The sequence below is a fragment of the Anabrus simplex genome, chromosome 1 (genome assembly GCF_040414725.1).
Source record: "Anabrus simplex isolate iqAnaSimp1 chromosome 1, ASM4041472v1, whole genome shotgun sequence".
NCBI lineage: Eukaryota > Metazoa > Arthropoda > Insecta > Orthoptera > Tettigoniidae > Anabrus > Anabrus simplex.
Genome location: NC_090265.1, coordinates 188,951,765 through 188,971,182, shown reverse-complemented (window position 1 = coordinate 188,971,182; position 19,418 = coordinate 188,951,765). Strand labels below are relative to the sequence as shown.

General features: G+C 35.4%; 1 protein-coding gene across 1 annotated transcript in view; it reads left to right on the top strand.

The window, feature by feature from the left end:
- The window catches only part of LOC136885511 (intermembrane lipid transfer protein Vps13), a 1,358,975-nt gene that overhangs the window by 805,537 nt on the left and 534,020 nt on the right, over window positions 1–19,418 (top strand). The window contains exon 30 of the mRNA XM_067158109.2: window positions 8,136–8,229. Coding sequence (XP_067014210.2) covers window positions 8,136–8,229 — 94 coding nt within the window. The remainder of the gene's footprint in view (window positions 1–8,135; window positions 8,230–19,418) is intronic.

The window sequence follows — 19,418 nt, the reverse complement described above, 5'->3', positions numbered from 1 at the left end:
ATGTTTTTAACTAGAATAAACTTCTTCTTTCATTGAAGTCTAGTCTTTTTCCTAGTACATTGTACTGTGCTAGAAGATGTATAGAAAAGGTTGATTCACTTATTTGTCCTTTTCTAAGTTCAAAAGGTGGATTCACTGTTGGTTTGAATTCAGAGTTGTGTTCACAGACATTGCAGGTTGGATAGCTTGTTGCACAATCTGTAACCAGCTGAAAAATATGTGCCAGCTAGTTGAAATCGTCTCCGGAATTGTTGTCTTAGGAATTGTTTTGTGTTAAAATAATGGAAAATGATTGTGAAATTTGAACTTACCCTTCTCCGATTCACTTCCTTTACTCCCCGTGGTTATGGGTGTGGATTTGTATCTACTGTCCTTGACCTGGTGTAATAGCGGTTTGATGTGGTCTCCTTGCTAGCGTGATTCGGAGGGAAGAGGGGAAGCAAGGTAATGTCATCATTTGTTGTTTCTTACAAGGAGGGTGTTTCTGGCTGTGACGTAGATCCCTCGTGCCTGCTTGTTACACTAGTTGGGCGTATTTGTTTCCTACCTAATAAATCCATATATCACAGTATATGTTCGTATGAGGGACTTCTCTGTTCATTCATAAATGTAAACAACAAATAAATTTACTAAAACAACCAGAGGAAAAAAAAAAGTATGTGAAGTTCACCTACAACAACCCTAACATTTACGCAATTTCAAATTTATTTAAGAAATACGACATCAAGGTAGCATTTTCAAGAAATAATAATACTAGGCACAGGTTTTGCAATCAATGCAAGGCCACGTATGTAGGTCAGTCTGGATGAAAATTTGTAATAAGGTATCAAGAACACGTCAATGCAGAGAACTATAGAAGGTTTTCCACAATGGGAGTACACATGAAAGAGATGTCATAAATTTACAGACATCAAGCAAGACCTTGTAATTATTAATAGAATAAATAAAGGAACAATTTAGAAAATATCCATATTTTTCTTAATAAGCTAACAAATAAGGAACTTAAATGAGACTCAGACTATGCTTACCATACAAAATTAGCCTCTGATGTTCTTGGGTATAAGCAGATAGTTTTAGCTGCAGCAAATCCTGGTGATTCTTCTGATACAATCCACAGTGAAGATACTTGGTCAAGCTTTAGTTCTTCTGTTCCCATTATTAAACTATATATTTGGAAGAATGTGGCAACAGTATCTGGACTAATCGGTTTATGAAGTCGGTGTGTTGCAACTTTTCCGCATCCTCTTTTAGAGAGTTTGATCCAACTGATTTTTCTTTAAATGCTAAGAAGATCTGATATTTAATAACTGATGCACTAACCATATTTTCAACAGATGATCTCAGATCTCTCCTTGTATTCAGTCTGTTTTGATGAAACAGTGAATGTTGAAGACAAAAAGAGCTCCAGATATTGGCCAGAGTCAGAGAGTAGAGGTGAAGTACTTTAAAAATATTTGCAGACATTCTCCATCAGGGAAAGTTACGTAAAAACTCTTCACAGAAAATTTCCTTCTGCTATCAGTAATTCAAGCCTACCTGTTCACTAACTTATGGCAAGGATGATAATAATAATATGGCCTCAGCTACCATGTGTAAGCATTTTAATTTGATGCCATCTGACTGCTTGCTCATCAAGTTTCAATGTTCCGTTATAGTCTAGGCTTACTAGGAGTCACAGTAAGCCAAATCTCTCTTGGGTAGCATCTATGGCTGAGTTTTTTAATAAATTTTGTCTAGTAAACACCAAGTGTGTCACCAGAGATCTTTTACGTGCCGACATCGTACGACATGTACGACTTTATTCCGCCCTTCAAAAATCTGCCGGGTTTGAACCTGCTATCTTGGGATCCAGAGGCCCACACTTTACCACTGATCCACAGAAGGGGCTACAGACTTATGATGATTGGCTCAGATGGATGAAATGTGAATAAGAAAGTCCACAGACTTTTCAATGAAGATTTAATTAATGAGATCTCATGGATTATTTGATATTGGGACTTGTCCCATTCACCTCATTCGTGATGCATATCAAAAAGACTAGGTGAAAATGCATTTGAATTTGTTGTTGCTGCTGTTTATCACCACTGTATTTTGATGGGTGACTAGCAAGACTGCCTCCGTGGCTCAGTTGGCAGCGCTGCGACCTCTCACCGTTAGGTTCCGTGGTTCATATCCAGGACACTCCATGTGAGATTTGTGTTGGACAAAGTGGAGGTGGAACAGGTTTTTCTCCAGGTACTCCAGTTTTCCCTGTGATATTTCATTCCAGCAACACTCTCCAATATCATTTCATTTCATCTGTCATTCATTTATCCTTGCCCCAGAGGAGTGCGACAGGTTTCGGCAGCCAGCACAATTCCTGTCCTCGCCGCTAGACGGGGACTTCATTCATTTCATTCATGACCAGGTCGAATGACTGGAAACAGGCTGTGGATTTTCACTAGCAAGACTGGAGGAATATGAAAAGATTCAAGAAAATCTGAAGTTACCTCAAAAGAATTTCTTGAAACATTTTCCATCTAGGGGGCTTACATTTCATCCCACTGCTGAGAGATTGCTTGAATTGCTTGAACTGTTGGAAGGATAATATAATTTTTCCTTAAATTCTTGTCATCAGTAAAGAGTCAGACAATGTTACAGTCTACTTTGCACAAAAGGATGGCCAAACATTTTATGTTATTCAATAATCAAAGAACAGTTGTACTTAATTATATCTCTTGTGGAAATTTTTACACGCTTCACCAAACTATTACAACATGATGAATCTTTCATTCATTACCCTCAGGTACAAGATCTGTTAGGAAAACTAGCCAGACATTTTTGCAAGTCTATTTCGGTTGGGAACTTTGATTTAAATGTGTTACGTGATTCAAAAAACATGTTGCCCCTGACAGATATTGTTGTGTAATAGAAAATGAAAATGAACTTGCACATCCTCTGGAGAAAGAACTCTTGGTTTTCATGAACAGTGCAAAAGAGCATTATGTGGATGCAAAGTTTTGATTGAAAGAGCAATGAAAGATTGTGATTTGATTAAAGCTCTGAAATGTTTAAACCCCTCTCTTTTGAAAAACTGACAGATAATTGAGATACAGTTTGGCACCAGAGAACTACCTATACATATAAAAGGGACGTGCTCGTTGACGAATGAAAGTTTTTGCAGATGGAGATGGAATCAGCTTTCAAAAGAAGAATAGATAGTTATTGGGATTAAACATTAAAGAAAACTAATGTAGCAGACCAAAAACAATACAAAGAATTCAGACTACATTGTCTCTATCACATGGAAGTAATATTTCCCTAGTTTACTGTCTTCTTTCAGTGATGTAACAAAATTTATTTCTTGACATAGCTTTTTATGTAAAAGTTGAAAAAACCATTTGTTGTTCTACTTTTGTTCCTCAAACTTAAGTTTAATAAAAAACTAATATAATCTTCATATTTATTTAATAAATGAACAAGCCATATCCCATCCAGGACCAGACAGAAATGAAATTTAGCCTAAAACATCAAGTGAAATAGCTACTATTCTTTATCATTTGGTAATTTATGTGTGTATACTTATACATTCATGTGTGTTTTTTTATCACAATTTTCGATATGGAAACAGTGAATATCCATTATTTGACCATGTTGATCATTTGGCAACATCTCTTTTTAGTCTTTTTTTACGATGTTGGTATGTTTCCTGTTTATGGAGTGGACTACCTCTCTGAGCCCTGTATATGCCTAGAGTATTCCTGTTCAAGTCTTGCTATTAATTTAGTCATCCCTTGGCATGGGAGAATTTTATTTTATTTGTACTTGCTGTATTTCATTTTTTAATTGTCTGCTTTACTTCATCATCCCACCTGCTGGTTTCTTTATCTTTCATTCTGCTACAAATTTCTCTAATGTAATTGACCGTGATGTTTTATAAACAAATTCAATTCTTCACCCACACTTCGAGTCCCATTCCTTACCAATCTCTTCAATATCCAGACCTTTATAACATGATATTCTAGGCCTTGAAGCCAATCGTTCATATATGTGTGACATATTTTGTAATTTTTTTAATGATATGAACGTGTGTGTGTTGTAAAATCACAAAATAATGTGTTATGACAGGCATGAAGCTGACCAATAATGTTTCAAAACTTTTTAGGAAATCAAAATAATGTGAAAGATTTTCAGTTTGTTTAATGTAAAATCAAGTAGAGTTAGAAAGCAGATATTGTCAACCTTATGGAATCAGAAGGGTGAATATTGAAGTGGACAAGGTCAATACAGATATTGTTAAAATTTGTAAACATTTTCGGAATACTCAGGTTATTGAATGCAGCAGTTTTGAGAGATACTGTTATACAAAACATGGCCTCCATCTAAACAATTCAGGTAAACGAAAGATAGCAAATATTGTTCTAGATTTTATTAATCTTAAGATATGTACTGTAAAAGAGGCAACTCCCTTGAGTTATAATACTGACCAGGAAAACTAGTAGAAAGAGCCAGCTGTACTTCAAGCTGGCTCAGTCAACTAGAAAAAGAAACTCAGGATAGTAAGGAATTTCAAGTTACCCAATTGCAACAGTCAAGTTTTAAGGAGGAAGGGGGTCTTAGATTGCTCTTGGTAAACTGTCAAAGTGTAGTAAATAAACAATTAAAATTCGGTACATTGATGGAACCTTATGAGACTGATGTGGTGATAGGAGTGGAATCGTGGTTGAAAGAAGGGGTGGGTAATAGAGAAGTATTTCCAAAAGGGTACACAGTCTATCGTAGAGACCGAGGAGCTAAAAAGGGAGGGGGGGGGGTGTTTATTCTGGTGAAGGAAACTTACTGTTCACATGAATGGTTTACCGATGAAAGGGATGAAATATTAGGGATAAAATTATTTTGTGATAATACGAAGGAGGTGGGAATTATAGGAACATACAGGCCTGGAAGAGAGGAAAGAGACATGGAAATCTTTGAGAAAATAATCGATTATACTCGTAAAATAATAATAATGATATGGTAATAATTGGGGGAGATCTAAATTTGCCTGAAGTAGAATGGAATGGAGCTGCAAGTGAAGCCCATGAACAGAAGCTGGCAAATATATTAATTTGGGAGGGAGGATTTACACAATTAGTACAAGAACCGACTCGTCTCAATAACTTACTAGATGTATTCTTGGTTAAACCATGGGAAATTGTTGATAAAACTGAGGTAATTGAAGGAATAGGAGACCATAAGGCTGTAATAATGGATGTAGGACTCGTACCAAAAAGGCTTAATAAGAGGGTTACACAAGACAAGAAATTGTACAGAAAAACTAAAGTTGATGAATTTGGGACTTACCTTAAATCACAATTCAGTTGTTGGATAAGTGAAGGGAGTAACGTGGATACACTTTGGGCTAAATTTAAAGGAATCATTTGGGAAGGAGAGAAGAGATTTGTACCTGTTAAGAAGGGTAAAATGACCTCAGACCCTGTTTATTATACAAGGGAAATAAGAAAATTAAAAAGAAAATGTAGAATAGTAAACAGAAAAATCAAAGAGGGTAGGGAGAGTAGAGAAACTAGAAAACAGCTAATGATGGAACTGAATAGAGTGAAAAAGGAAGCAAAAGAGAATTATATGAATGGCATACTTCAAGAGGGTAATGACCACAAAGGGAAATGGAAAAAGCTGTATTCATATATCAGGAATCAAAAAGGAAAAGGAATCCAAATTCCTACAATGGTGGGAGAAGGGGGTGAACACTATTTAACAGATACTGAGAAAGCAAACCTATTTAGTAGGGAATTTGGAGATTCAGTAGATGATTGTCAAGAGTTGGAAACCGAAACAGAAGATAGAGAGGGAGAGAGACAGAGGGAAACAAGAAGCTTCTCATTCACAAACGAAGATATTTTCAGAGAAATCCAACTGCTTCAGTAAGGAAAAGCAGCAGGAAGTGATCAAATTACTGGGGAGGTATTAAAGACAATGGGGTGGTATATAGTGCCTTATTTAAAATTTCTCTTTGACTATGTCATAAATAATAGTGTAATACCAAAGGAATGGAAGGAATCTATAATAATACCAATTTATAAAGGAAAGGGTGATAAAAGGAAACCAGAGAACTACAGACCAATCAGCCTGACCAGTATAGTTTGTAAAATTCTGGAGAGTTTAATATCGAAGTACATCAGAGGGATATGTGATGATAAAAATTGGTTCATGAGGAGCCAGTATGGATTTAGAAAGAAATTTTCTTGTGAGGCACAACTGGTGGGATTTCAGCAGGACATATCAGATCAGTTGGATTCAGGAGGTCAGTTAGATTGCATAGCCATAGATCTTTCCAAAGCCTTTGATAGAGTGGAACATGGAATATTATTAAAGAAATTGGAGGGAATAGGATTGGACGTAAGGATTACACGTTGGATAAAAACATTTCTAAATTCAAGGGTTCAGAAAGTCAAAGTAGGAAATAATGTATCTCAGGAAGAGAAAGTTTGGAAGGGAATTGCACAGGGTAGTATAATCGGTCCGTTACTTTTCTTAATATACGCAAATGATTTAGGGAACAATATAACATCAAAAATAAGATTGTATGCAGATGACATAATTGTTTATAGGGAAATAAACAACATTGAGGATTGTTCAGAATTACAAAGGGACCTTGAAAGTATCCAACAATGGGTTGAAGAAAATAATATGAAGGTTAATGGAGGCAAATCAACTGTTACAACTTTTACAAACAGGAGCTTTAAAACTGAATTTGAATATACTTTGGATGAGGTAGTTATCCCAAAAGATGGCAAGTGCAAATACTTAGGTGTGAGATTTGAAAGTAATTTGCACTGGAAGGGTCATATTGATGACATTGTTGGGAAAGCATACAGATCGTTACATGTCATAATGAGGCTACTTAAAGGATGCAACAAAGAATTAAAAGAAAAAAGTTACTTGAGTATGGTTCGTCCATTATTGGAATATGCAAACAGTGTTTGGGATCCTCACCAAGAATACCTAATAAAAGAAGTAGATAGTGTGCAGAGGAAAGCAGCAAGATTTGTAACAGGGGATTTCAGGAGAAAGAGTAGTGTATCAGAAATGTTAAAGGAACTTGGGTGGGAAACTTTAAGTAAGAGACGGGAGAAAACTAGACTTATAGGATTATATAGAGCCTATACAGGAGAAGAAGCATGGGGAGATATCCGTGAGAGGCTTCAGTTGGAAAATAATTATATCGGCAGGACTGACCACAAATATAAAATTAGAAGGAATTTTAGCAGAAGCGATTGGGGTAAATTCTCATTCATTGGGAAGGGTGTGAAGGAGTGGAACAGTTTACCAGGGGTAGTGTTTGATCCTTTTCCAAAATCTGTACAGATATTCAAGAAGAGAATAAACAGCAACAGAGAAAATAAATGAAATGTTAGAGGGCATTCGACCAGTGCAGGTTATTGTAAATAAATAAAAATGTGTGTGAATAAATTAATTCCATCCCCTGGTCTAAGGAGTTTGGACAGCCAAAGTAGGGGACTGCCTGTAGGGGTGAAGTACAGTGGGGACTTCGAGGGCCCTGGGACCGCTACGGTATCTGTGAAGGCCCTTCAGGAACTCTGAAAAGTGGTGGCAAAAGGGGCTCTGGTTAAGACGCAGCAAGTCGTTATGCTACTTAGGATCCAGAACGGGTAAAAAAAAACAAATAAATAATAAAAAAGGAAAAAAAATAGTAAATAAATAAATAAATGCAATGTAAATATTAATCTTATACCAGTTGTATAGTATCATTTGAAGTAATTCCACATACTGTATATCAGTTGACTATATTTGTAAGTACTACAGGAGATATTATAAGTAGAATTTTGTAAACAATATAAATTTATTAAGGATGAGCTGTGTGTGTTTAATAGAAAACATTGTTAGCGTAAATTGTATAATATTATATTATAGGAAAATTTTCTTCTCTTCTTAATTAAATATTTAGTGCTTGACAATAATGTATTTTAGTGTACCATTTGCCACCGAGGTAAACACCTCATTTGCAAATAAAGAGATTTTGATTTTTGATTTGATTTTGATCAATTGAACCATCAAATTTTTGTTTATTTGTAAGCATATTAATTTTATTGTACATTGACATTAGTAATAGGTTCTGGTTTTTGTACCTTTAGGTAGCAGGAAATCAAGATGACATCAAAATGGCACTTTCGATAGTATCTCAGAATTTGTCAAGTTCCTCTGGGACTATCCACAAAGCTCGTTCTGGTAAGTTCATTATATATATGTTTGTACATTTACAGTACTGGATAACCTTGATTACCTGGAAGACATAAAGTATATCACCCTACTCGGCACACTGGAGGGGTTCTATGATGATGATGACGATGATGATGATGATGATGATGATGATGATGATGATGATGATGATGCTGACATGAAGTATATGTCTATGACTGTAGAGGAAATACTATAGCCATCATAGCCAAACCTGTTTACTCATATTTCACCATAGAATAGACAAGCTGCATCATTTTGGGATATGCAGTTTGAATGCTGTCTCTGATGATGGATATTTTTCTCCAGATTCTTTCACAATCATTCATGAAAAGGCACAGCCAAGAAGATCTCAGGTCTCATCGTTTCTCCATAATTTAGGTGAATTTTTGGACTGTTATCTACATGATTTCTGTTTAAGTGAATGTTGAGTTTGTTAAATGCCACTAATAACTATAGTTCAGCTAAATTTTCTGGGTATTCTAATAATTTTCCTACATTCCGACCTGACATGCAGTTTGTTTACATTGGTTGCCAAGCAAAACTTTGTATAGTAAGTAATTAATTTTATCCATCTCTGCATATGAGTGCTTATTCCGTTTTTTGTTTTAGGTGAATACAGTAGAGGTCTGTTATAGCGAGAATTCATAACAGCAAAAAATTTACTCTCTATAGCGGATTGTCGTTATATCCGATTTTTTGTAAAAGTCGGGAAAACCCCCATACACATTATAATCGGTATGAAACGGCAATCAGTTTGTTCAAAACTTGTGTTTTCATGGATGATATCCACACTACGGCTTACTTGTTTGTTATTTTTCAAAATCTGGTACTACGTGAACGTGTATGTTTAATTTCATCCAAGACGACCCTGAAACAAATCAACCTCCGCTTTTTCCTTTAAAAAATTTAAATCAGGCTTAAAAAGTACTTTGTAAAATCATATGAATGCCTTCCTTGTACAATACGAACTTTTAGACTATCTTTGTCTTCACGCCGGCATCAAACATTGGCTTTAATAATGCCGTATTTTTTTGGGGCTGCACAATTATTCTTTATTTGCACGGGTTTAATAACCATTAACTTAAAATGGGCATCAGAATATCAAAGAGAACCTGTTGATAATTTGCCGGCAATATCTATTTCACACGTCTCTACAGTATGACCATCCATCAGGCGGATATTCCTGCTGTCTATAAAACTGTTACTTTTACTCAGCATTGGCTATCACCGGCCGCTACATGCACATCTCGCTTGCCGGGTTCAGCCATCTTCAGCGGCTAGCGATGTATAGGCCTAATCGCGGACGTTGAAAGTCAACGAACGAGTTTACTGCGGCATGGTATGGCCATTCCGCCCTTGCATTTTACGTGCACATACCTCAAAATTTCATCTTTGACTTTTTTAAAGCGTCCTTGTTGCGGGCCACTGAATGCATTTTTTGTGTAGTATGCATCTTTTAGCTATCTTTGTCTTAGAGACTAATTGACCCGTGCAAACACCCTTCCCCACAATGCCTGCACTGGCAGCAACAAAAACATTACAAGAATGCAAAGAAAACAAGTGGAAGCCAACGTCGCCTTTCAAGGAAACAACACAAGGAAAAATGCTATACTTACCGCAGATAGACCAGGTGACCACTAAGGAAGAAAAAAAGTGTCACTGTATGGATTTAAAATTTTGATAAGAAAGGCCTGCACAGGTACTTCAAAATAAATATGCAGATTTAATTAAAAATACTCTGGACATCAAGAAAACGGAACATCAACGAGGATTAAAATTGAAATAGAAATTTAGGAAAAGAACTTGACAATCTACCCTAGAAATCGATCAGACCTACATAACTAAATGGGACCTAATATCAATAACTTACTTAGTTAAACTAACTTCCTTTAATGGAACTAAAAATAAAAAATTACAATCTTTGATGCCTTCGATTTTGATTGAATTTACACAAATCATCGGTTCTGATTATCTAATTGCTTGAAATCATATGTTAACTGATAGTTTTCTATTCTTGTAAAATTCATTAGGCAGGTTTAAAATCTTATTAAGGTACTAGGCGAGGAGTTCCTCAAATAAATTGGACGAAAATCAGAAAAATAATATCCTGTGGATAAACAGAGATATAGTGAAATTAACACATTCACACTCAAATTAGCTGCCGAAAAATCAGATCAACCGAGGTCAGTAATTAACATTACATCATCCCACCAGCAACATTAAATTATCATCAGCCAACATTATTTCCTAATCACCATGGCAACAATAACAACACAAACACACACCCTAGGAAGAGTAGAGCCAATCCCAAGCAGGGATGCAACAATGCAAATTAGGGATCAAAGAAAATCTGAATAGCAAGACTTCAGGAAGAAAAAGAAAAAAACAAGAAAAGATATTATTATTATTATTATTATTATTATTATTATTATTATTATTATTATTATTATTATTATTATTCACAAACTTAAGTTCCGATAAATTTTTAAGTTTCAGGGAAGATTTTCCATGTAACACATATTACGCACCACAAGCACTTCGATGAAATCTTAATAGATATGAAGCAGAACAATTTTTAGAACTTATGGTCTTGAAGGTGTAGTTGAAGTCTGAAGGCATACCTACGCCGATGAGGCAAAAGTAAAATTAAATGATTTAAAATATATGTACTACATCGGAGATATTCCAGAAATAGGTCCAAAGAAGAAAAGCACTTCAGGAGGGGAATGAATCCCCTAGTATCCACTAGATTAATCAGGATCCATGGTGAAAGCATGTTTCACAGCGAACCGTGAAATAGGTGTCCATTCACTCTCCATCTTCACAGCAGACAGACTCCTTGGTTGCTTCAGTAACAAGAAGCTGGCTAGTCACCCCTGGGGAAAGATGCGCCAGAGAGCTGCACAATAGGTTACAGCTAGGCAAGGAAACTCGATCTACATCCGGTAGAGCGCGATAGCTGACAGAGGCTTACAGTCAAAACAATCCTTCAGGTAGGCACCTAAGTAAGTTTCAAATGAGTAGTAACACATATCACAATTAAAATATCAAGGAAGGTTCAACCTTTTCAATACAAAAGTGTTGCATAAGATGTTCACAACATAATATTTATTAAATAGTTAGAACCGGTTTCGACGCTCATTGCGTCATCATCAGCTACAAAAATCACAAATGGGCAAAGTACATGTCATAAAAATTGCATTAATAACTCTTGCATGGCTGAATACAAATGGTAGACTGCTTTTTCTTTAAAGCTAGAAGAACTTGAGTAAAATATGATGATGTGATGTGACACATTAAAACATAGTAGTTTAATGGGTAAGTGTTGTGCATAAAATTGAACTGATGCTTTGAACATAAAAGTCTGAATATGATGATAAAACGATGTGGTAAAAACAAAGTAGTAAAATTGTCCACTCTTCTGTTGTTCAATTCAGGCACATAAGTCCAGGTCCGATGTTATATAGCAATACTAACAAAAATGTTTTGTCGAGGCCGGGACACCTGATGTTGGGCGATTGTGGACACAACTCTTCTTACACCACACACTCAGCACGCTAAACAAGACTCACCACCCTGTTGAGCTGAGACTTATTCGAAGATCAACCTTATTCAATCACCCAACATCAGGTGTCCTGGCCTTGACAAAATCTTTTTGTTGGTATTGCTATATAACATCGGACCTGGACTTATGTGCCTGAATTGAACAACAGAAGAGTGGACAATTTTACTACTTTGTTTTTACCACATCGTTTTATCATCATATTCAGACTTTTATGTTCAAAGCATCAGTTCAATTTTATGCACAACACTTACCCATTAAACTACTATGTTTTTATATGTCACATCACATCATCATATTTTACTCAAGTTCTTCTAGCTTTTAAGAAAAAGCAGTCTACCATTTGTATTCAGCCATGCAAGAGTTATTAATGCAATTTTTATGACATGTTCTTTGCCCATTTGTAATTTTTGTAGCTGATGATGACGCAATGAGCGTCGAAACCGGTTCTAACTATTTAATAAATATTATGTTGTAAACATCTTATGCAACACTTTTGTATTGAAAAGGTTGAACCTTCCTTGATATTTTAATTGTGAATCTCAGTTCAATACGGGAAAATGAAGTTTTTAACTTATAATAGTAACACATATGTAGAAAAAGGGAGCAGTTCATGATTTTAAATCACTTTAAAGATAATATAAGTCCATATCTTGCAGGAAGATACCAGAAATTAATTTCTACGGAAATAAGTTCCAATACGAAAATGTCAATCAAGGAAACTAGTTTGCTAGTTCTGTCTCACCGAGCTCGATAGCTGTAGTCGCCAGTATCCAGTAATCGGGAGATAGTGGGTTCGAGCCCCACTGTCGGCAGCCCTGAAGATGGTTTTGCGTGGTTTCCCATTTTCACACCAGGCAAATGCTGGGCTGTACTTTAATTAAGGCCACGGCCGCTTCCTTCCCATTCCTAAGCTTTTCCTATCCCATTGTCACCATAAGACATATCTGTGTCAGTGCAACATAAAGCAAAGAAAAAGGTTCTGTCTCACTAATAGAACGTCATTCTCTCTCCACTATTTGCTGAGATCCAATGACATTACACAGAGGCTCTGTACAACCGGCTGCCGCGGCTAGCGATGTATAATAAAGAGGCGTTCATTTATTGTCAATGAGTTATGAGTATGCTTGGAAGGAGGGTGTGGGGGGAGTCAAAAGAAGCAGCGTGGTTACCACAGTAGTTGCCAGTTGTGTTCATTACTGTTAGGTCGTGAATGCAAGACGACTCAGGAATTTTCACATGCCTTTCTGAGGAAAAAAAGTTGTGGATTCAGAGAAATACGGTATCACTCCAGAGGCTTCTGTAGCAAACATTTCAGTTTTCTTCTTCAAACAGCGTTAGCTAACCTAACCGTATGCATCATGAAAACATTTCAAATGCATGTAAAGAAATAACCTCCTTGCTAAAATTTTGTATGGGAATAGCCTTTTTGAAATTTGACTAGACGCGAGAAAATATAAACTATCTTCTGAAATCAGTGATGTATTCTGCCATATCTTGAAGTGTATCACATTCTTACATAATATATCTATATAAATAAAGTTGTAGGGGGTCTACTGTCTGTAATTTCATTTTTTTTTTCCCCTCCAATTTTTCAGATATTTATCCATTTTAGGTCAACTCAAGGCCGAATCCTTGGTTTTTATTTTTCGTGTCTGTCTATTTTTCCATTTGTCTGTTCCACCATCACGGCAAAACGGTTAGATAGTTCTTGACCAAACGTCATATTTAGTGTTGCGCCGTTCCCGCGTCCAGGTCGAGTCTCAAAGAAATCCTGACTAGCTCAATTTATCATTATCTATCAATCTAGTATCAATTTCGGGTCATAGGTTCCAAGAGTAAAGTCATCGGGTGAGATAAACGGTTAAATTTGCATATTATCAGCTCGTTGGATGTCTCCATCTTGTGAATTAATTCATATCGTTTCATAAATATCTATCATACTTAATCTACAAATACTTATAAGTACTTATTTATCCTAAAACATCATTAAAAGAGTGAATAAATTCATCTAACATCTCTTTATTAAATTAAAAGATCTTGAAATAGAATGGAAAATGAATATTTTGTTGAAAATCTGACTATTTCTTCACCTAAGTAATCTAATTAATATCTGTATGAAAATATTTAAAGATCTTTGACATCAAAGAAAAATAAATCCTGATTATATACTGTACATTGCTTCTATTGAAAAGTAGAAAATCATTCAGAGATGCTCATCATTATGACATATTATTAAATTAAAACCACATTCAGGCTATTCTTTTCTCTTTGTAAACACAACATAATTTCCCTAAATTCTTTTTCTAAAATTTTTATATGATATATTGCAGATCTATTCACAAGTTGTCAGTCTATTTCCCTGCACGTATCTGTCAATATTTTACAATTATATCACGTTCATTAATCGTTAGTATAAGGAAAGCCTTCATTTCTTATTCATTTTTCGACTATTTCAGGAAGAATGTCTTTTATCTTCATACAGACAAGGAAGAAAAGATAAAGTCATTTAAAACATTGCTTCATTTTCAAATAATCAAAAATTACCATTACTAATCATTATTTAGATCATTTATCAAAAATAAAATATAAATTCCCAAAATTAAGTTAAGTGCCAATTATGTATATCATGTGCAATCTGTCAGCGTGTCACCAGTAACTTCTAACACCTTATTCAGTGTTATTTCTGGAAATTCTGTGGTCTGTCATTTAAGAAGACTTTAATAACCAATGTCATCATCATCTAATTGTGGAGAACCTCTTCAGTGATATCATTGAAATGAGCAAGTAAGCATCCTAACTCTATTTATTTAAATAAGCATGACTGTGGTTAAGAATTCTGGATAATGTGGGCTAATTCCACTCACTGTTCCCTATATAGATTCCTTTTTGATGATATACAGGTATCTATCCGGCATATGTAAATTACATGAATCATATTTAATGCTGGATATGCAATACTAAAGGATTAATATACGTTACGGAATTAGATACATTCACTCTTAACCTTAAATCGCGTCAACTAAATATCATCATTAAAATACATCCATCTCTTCTATCTCGACAAAATAGTAATCATCACCATCGTTATTCTTATTACACAACCATTCTTCATATATATAACATCTGTTTCATATTCTTTGTATCATATCTCATTCTTCATTTCAGTAACCCCAATAATATATCTTAACTTGACGCATATAACTTCATAAATATTATTTATCCACTTATATATTCCATTTCCTTCTCAATTTTCTTCAGATTCATTTCATAATGCTGATATGTCTTTTTATGATCTCAGTATAACCTGTATATCATATTGCATCTTCTCCATTTCATAGTATAATACCCTAGCTTAATCATAACATTAACCACAATGTTGGTATAATATTCACATTGCAAGTGATAAATATCATTGTTGATCCGTATTGAAGATACTATATGTAGGATGCTAAGTAGTTTATTATGACACCTATTCAATACATTAGAAATTTTAAACATTTAGGAATTTATCATTATTTCCATATGAGACATGTTTCGCCCTTCTTTGAAGGCATCATCAGTCATAGTATTAACTCAAGGCATAAATCAGGTACCTGATTTGTAATTAAATTTTAAATACTAAGATATAATATTGACATATTACAGTGGGATAATGAAGAGAAAAACAATGTTCATTGATGATTTAGATACCAATATATCAGCTGTTGGCTGTAAATTATCAGTTGTGAAAGATAACAGCGTCAAAATGTTAGGGTATGTCCTACAAAGGATGACTTAACATATTAAATGGGGCAGTCTAAGTGAAAGATAAGTGACTTGCAGTAATAGTTAAGACCACAGGGTATTTGACAGTGTCCAGCAGCAGTGGCCTGTATAAAGTATTGACGTTACATTATCAGAAATATTGGTAACTGTCAACAGTATTGATTACAGATTACCTGTTGAAAATAACCATAATCCTTCTCTTCCTTTGTCATTTCATTAAAAAATGAATGTGAAATTGTTTTTACATACATACCTGAATTCATGCGGCCATAAATAAAATATAGGTCCAATTATCAGCTGTGCGCTTATTGCACACCATACCCCTATTTCGGTGGGATGCGATGACACTTCCTGTAAAATATGAGGGTTCTCATTACTCCACCTTGCACACATTTTGAGAATTTTACTTGTCCATAAATATGGATCCATGCCTTGGACATGAACATTTGCTGTGAATCCAAATTTCGATTATACACACTTTCATTAAACCAGAACCCCATTCTTGTGACAAAATCTGTTTGGTGAAGTTCCACCACAAAAGTAATTTTATATGGTTGAAATTTTATTAGTCTGATCACTCTGTGGGCCAACCTGATGGATATGTTGGTGTCCTGCACTAGAAACTAGTGATTTTCTGGCACTTGCTTTTAACCGTCTCAAATATCTTCAAGTTTATCTACAGTTAAAATGTGTCTTTTCCACTTTCTCAGTACATCACAACAGATCCTATCATATGCCAATTTCCCATCAAATTTGAAGCGCAAGATTTTGTAAGAATGCTAATGTAAGGATATTTATGAGCAAATCTTCGAACACATTTTCACTTTTTCTTTTTTTTTTGCATATCATTCCATTAAATAAGTTCTCTGTTCAACTGAATACTTCATTTTCTAGTTGATTATTTAATACACAAGCAATAGTGCCTTGTATAATATTTTAATTCTCCAAAGTATCACCGAATCACATGGTCTATAAGGGCTTTTTAATGTGAATTATGGCAATTTATGTATTTAATTTTAGTTTTTAAATTTTTCCAGTGTATTTTAAATCACCAAAAGTAGGTTCAGTGTGTTAATACCATTTCAGAACAGCAGTGTTAATAATGTTGCTACCTGTATGTCAAAAACATAGAGGGACTAAAATGTACATACATACATACGTACATATATACGTCATACCTGCCAACTTCTACGGTTTATCCATAAAATTTACGGAAATTGCAGCATTTTACGGTTTTATGGGTGGACTTCGCAGACAAAAATTTGAAACGTTAACATTCAATAATCACTTCACTTCCGTACAATCGATTGTTTGCATAGGCCGAAGGCAAGTCCACAATAGTCGATAACTCATTCGTTGATATGATACATATTTTTTAACCGTGTGATATTTGTGTCATTATTGGAATTGAATTTAAAGCAAGGATAACAGTTCTTCCGTGTGAATCTTTGGTGTCGACAGGCTCTGCTCCATAAATTCTTCGTTCCACTCCATTTGCTTGTTGTGATTTAACCCATATTCTTTGACCACGTGAGTGGTGTTCTTTGTTCACGAAGTTGGTGTTGCTTGAATGTTCTGGCCTTTTAAGGTTATACATATTTTAATGAAGTGTTCGAGTTTTTTGAGGTATAACTTCGTGCTTTGCAGTTTCCTGTATTCGTTGGACTAATTACATTCGTTCCAGTGACTGGGTATACCGCCATTAGCGAAGCCCATTAAATTATAAAGATGAAAAAGAAGAATTACTTTCTTTCCACATTTGTGTATGGTTTTTACCATGTGTCTATTCTTTGTTCACGAGGTTGGTGTCATGTTCATTTAATGGTTTAAGACTTTATGTGCTTTGATATGTTTTAATGAAGTGTTTGATTGCCTTGAGTGTTTGTTATAATTTTATGTGACGTTCAGTGATCCAGGTTCCTTTCGATGTTTCAGTAGATCTCACTTAGTTTACAAAAGGAGTATATTTATTACCCCACCTATTCAATACAATACTAAGTGAGATCACTGTTTTCAATACTGAACAAAAATGAGAGTGATGGTTTGTAATGTTTAAGTAGATATCGAGACATTTGTTCTCAGACATTTTCATTCACTATATTCCTATTGTAGATTATCATGAATAAATCCAACAAGAGAGAGTACTTCCAGACATTTAAAGAATCATATTCTGTTGATTTTCCATGCATACTAAAATCAAGAAATGGAGGAATAATTTGCCTTTTGCGCGGTATGTGGGTGTGATATTAATACTGCACATGGTGGAAGAAACGATTTAAGTAATCATGTGAAGTGCGGTAAGCATGTAATTTACATTAAATCAAAGGAAGATAACAAGAAAATCAACACCTTTTTGCCAAGTCTGGAAACATTGACAGTGATGTAATTAGGGCCGACTGTCTGTTTACTTCCTTTTTGGTGAAACACAATGTGCCCTTAAGTGTGGCTGATCATGCCGGTGCTTTATTTAAGAAGATGTTTCCCAAATCAGAAGTTGCAAAGAAATACAGCTGTGGTCACGAAAATGACATGCATTGTAAATAAAATGGCAAAAAATGCATCATCTGAATTTTCTTTTGCAACGGATGGAAGCAGTGATACGAATGCCAAGTTGTATCCTATTATTGTTACAAGTTTGTTAAACCCAAAATTGTCAAAAGCTCCTCATTGCGTGAAGTTGAGTACAACTTGATTCAAAATCAAAGAAGTGATGATGAGTTAGTTATTGGCATTCAGACTTCGAACATAGTGAATTATCTCCAGGATACAGATAAATCCCTTCTATTTTTATCAGTGAGAAACTACTTTTGTACTGCTTGTGACTACATCATTAACAAGTTTCCACTCAAGAATGGTGTGTTAAAGCATGCTCAAGTTGCTAGCTTAGACAAATTTGAAGATTCACAGTTTTCTTCCATTTGTTTTTTCTTGGAAAAGTTTCCTATCATGTTATGCAAAGAGAATGAAACTACAGATGAGGTGGTGAATGAGCTTCAGAGGCAGTTCACAGCTCTTCAGGTAGATGACACTTTGGCTGCAAATCAAGATGCTGCAAGTGATTCCAGTTGGGCACAAATATCAAGAATTCGTGGAGCCGATGGACTTCTCAAGTATAACCAAATTTCTAGAGTAATGCTTTCTATTCTGACCATACCCCATAGCAATGCAAAATGTGAATCTGTTTTCAGCCTTGTGAAGAGAAATAGAACAAAGTTCGGATCTCCCATGTCCAATGAATCTCTGGAGTCTATTTCTGTTTTGAAGATCAGGAGTTCTGGTCCCTGTTATGACAAAACATTTTCTCAAGACTTTTTGGAGGAAGCTAAAAAGACCCACAACTATGAGTTTAAAATCAAAGTAGCATGTGATTGCAGTGTGTATTATATTACAGTATTTCTTGCCTGTGTTACATTTGAACAATTTTTATTTTGTAAAGCATTTTTCAATTATTGCATATCTTGCATTGGTTCATGTTTGTGGGTTACTGTAGTCACGTCCTAGTTCGTGGACCATGGGCAACGGCTGAGTGGCGTAGTAAGTGGTCCTGAGAGTCGGGATACCAGTTGCTATGGAATGGGAGTGGGCATCTCGGACATATTCTGAGTCGTGGCCCTCCTTGTGCTCAGGCGGCTAGGACTATACAATTCACCGGTGGTCCATAACCCGTTAGAGGAGAGATCCTCACTTGGACTATGTGCAGTAGGGCAGCATCCTGCTTCATGAATTTACCGAGCTCAGAACACTTTAAGCAAGCCTCGGACCTATGGGAGTAATGGAGTCCCACTCCCATTTGACAGGCGAGGGACTCCTTGGAAACAACTTGGCGAACGAAATGGAATTCGATGGG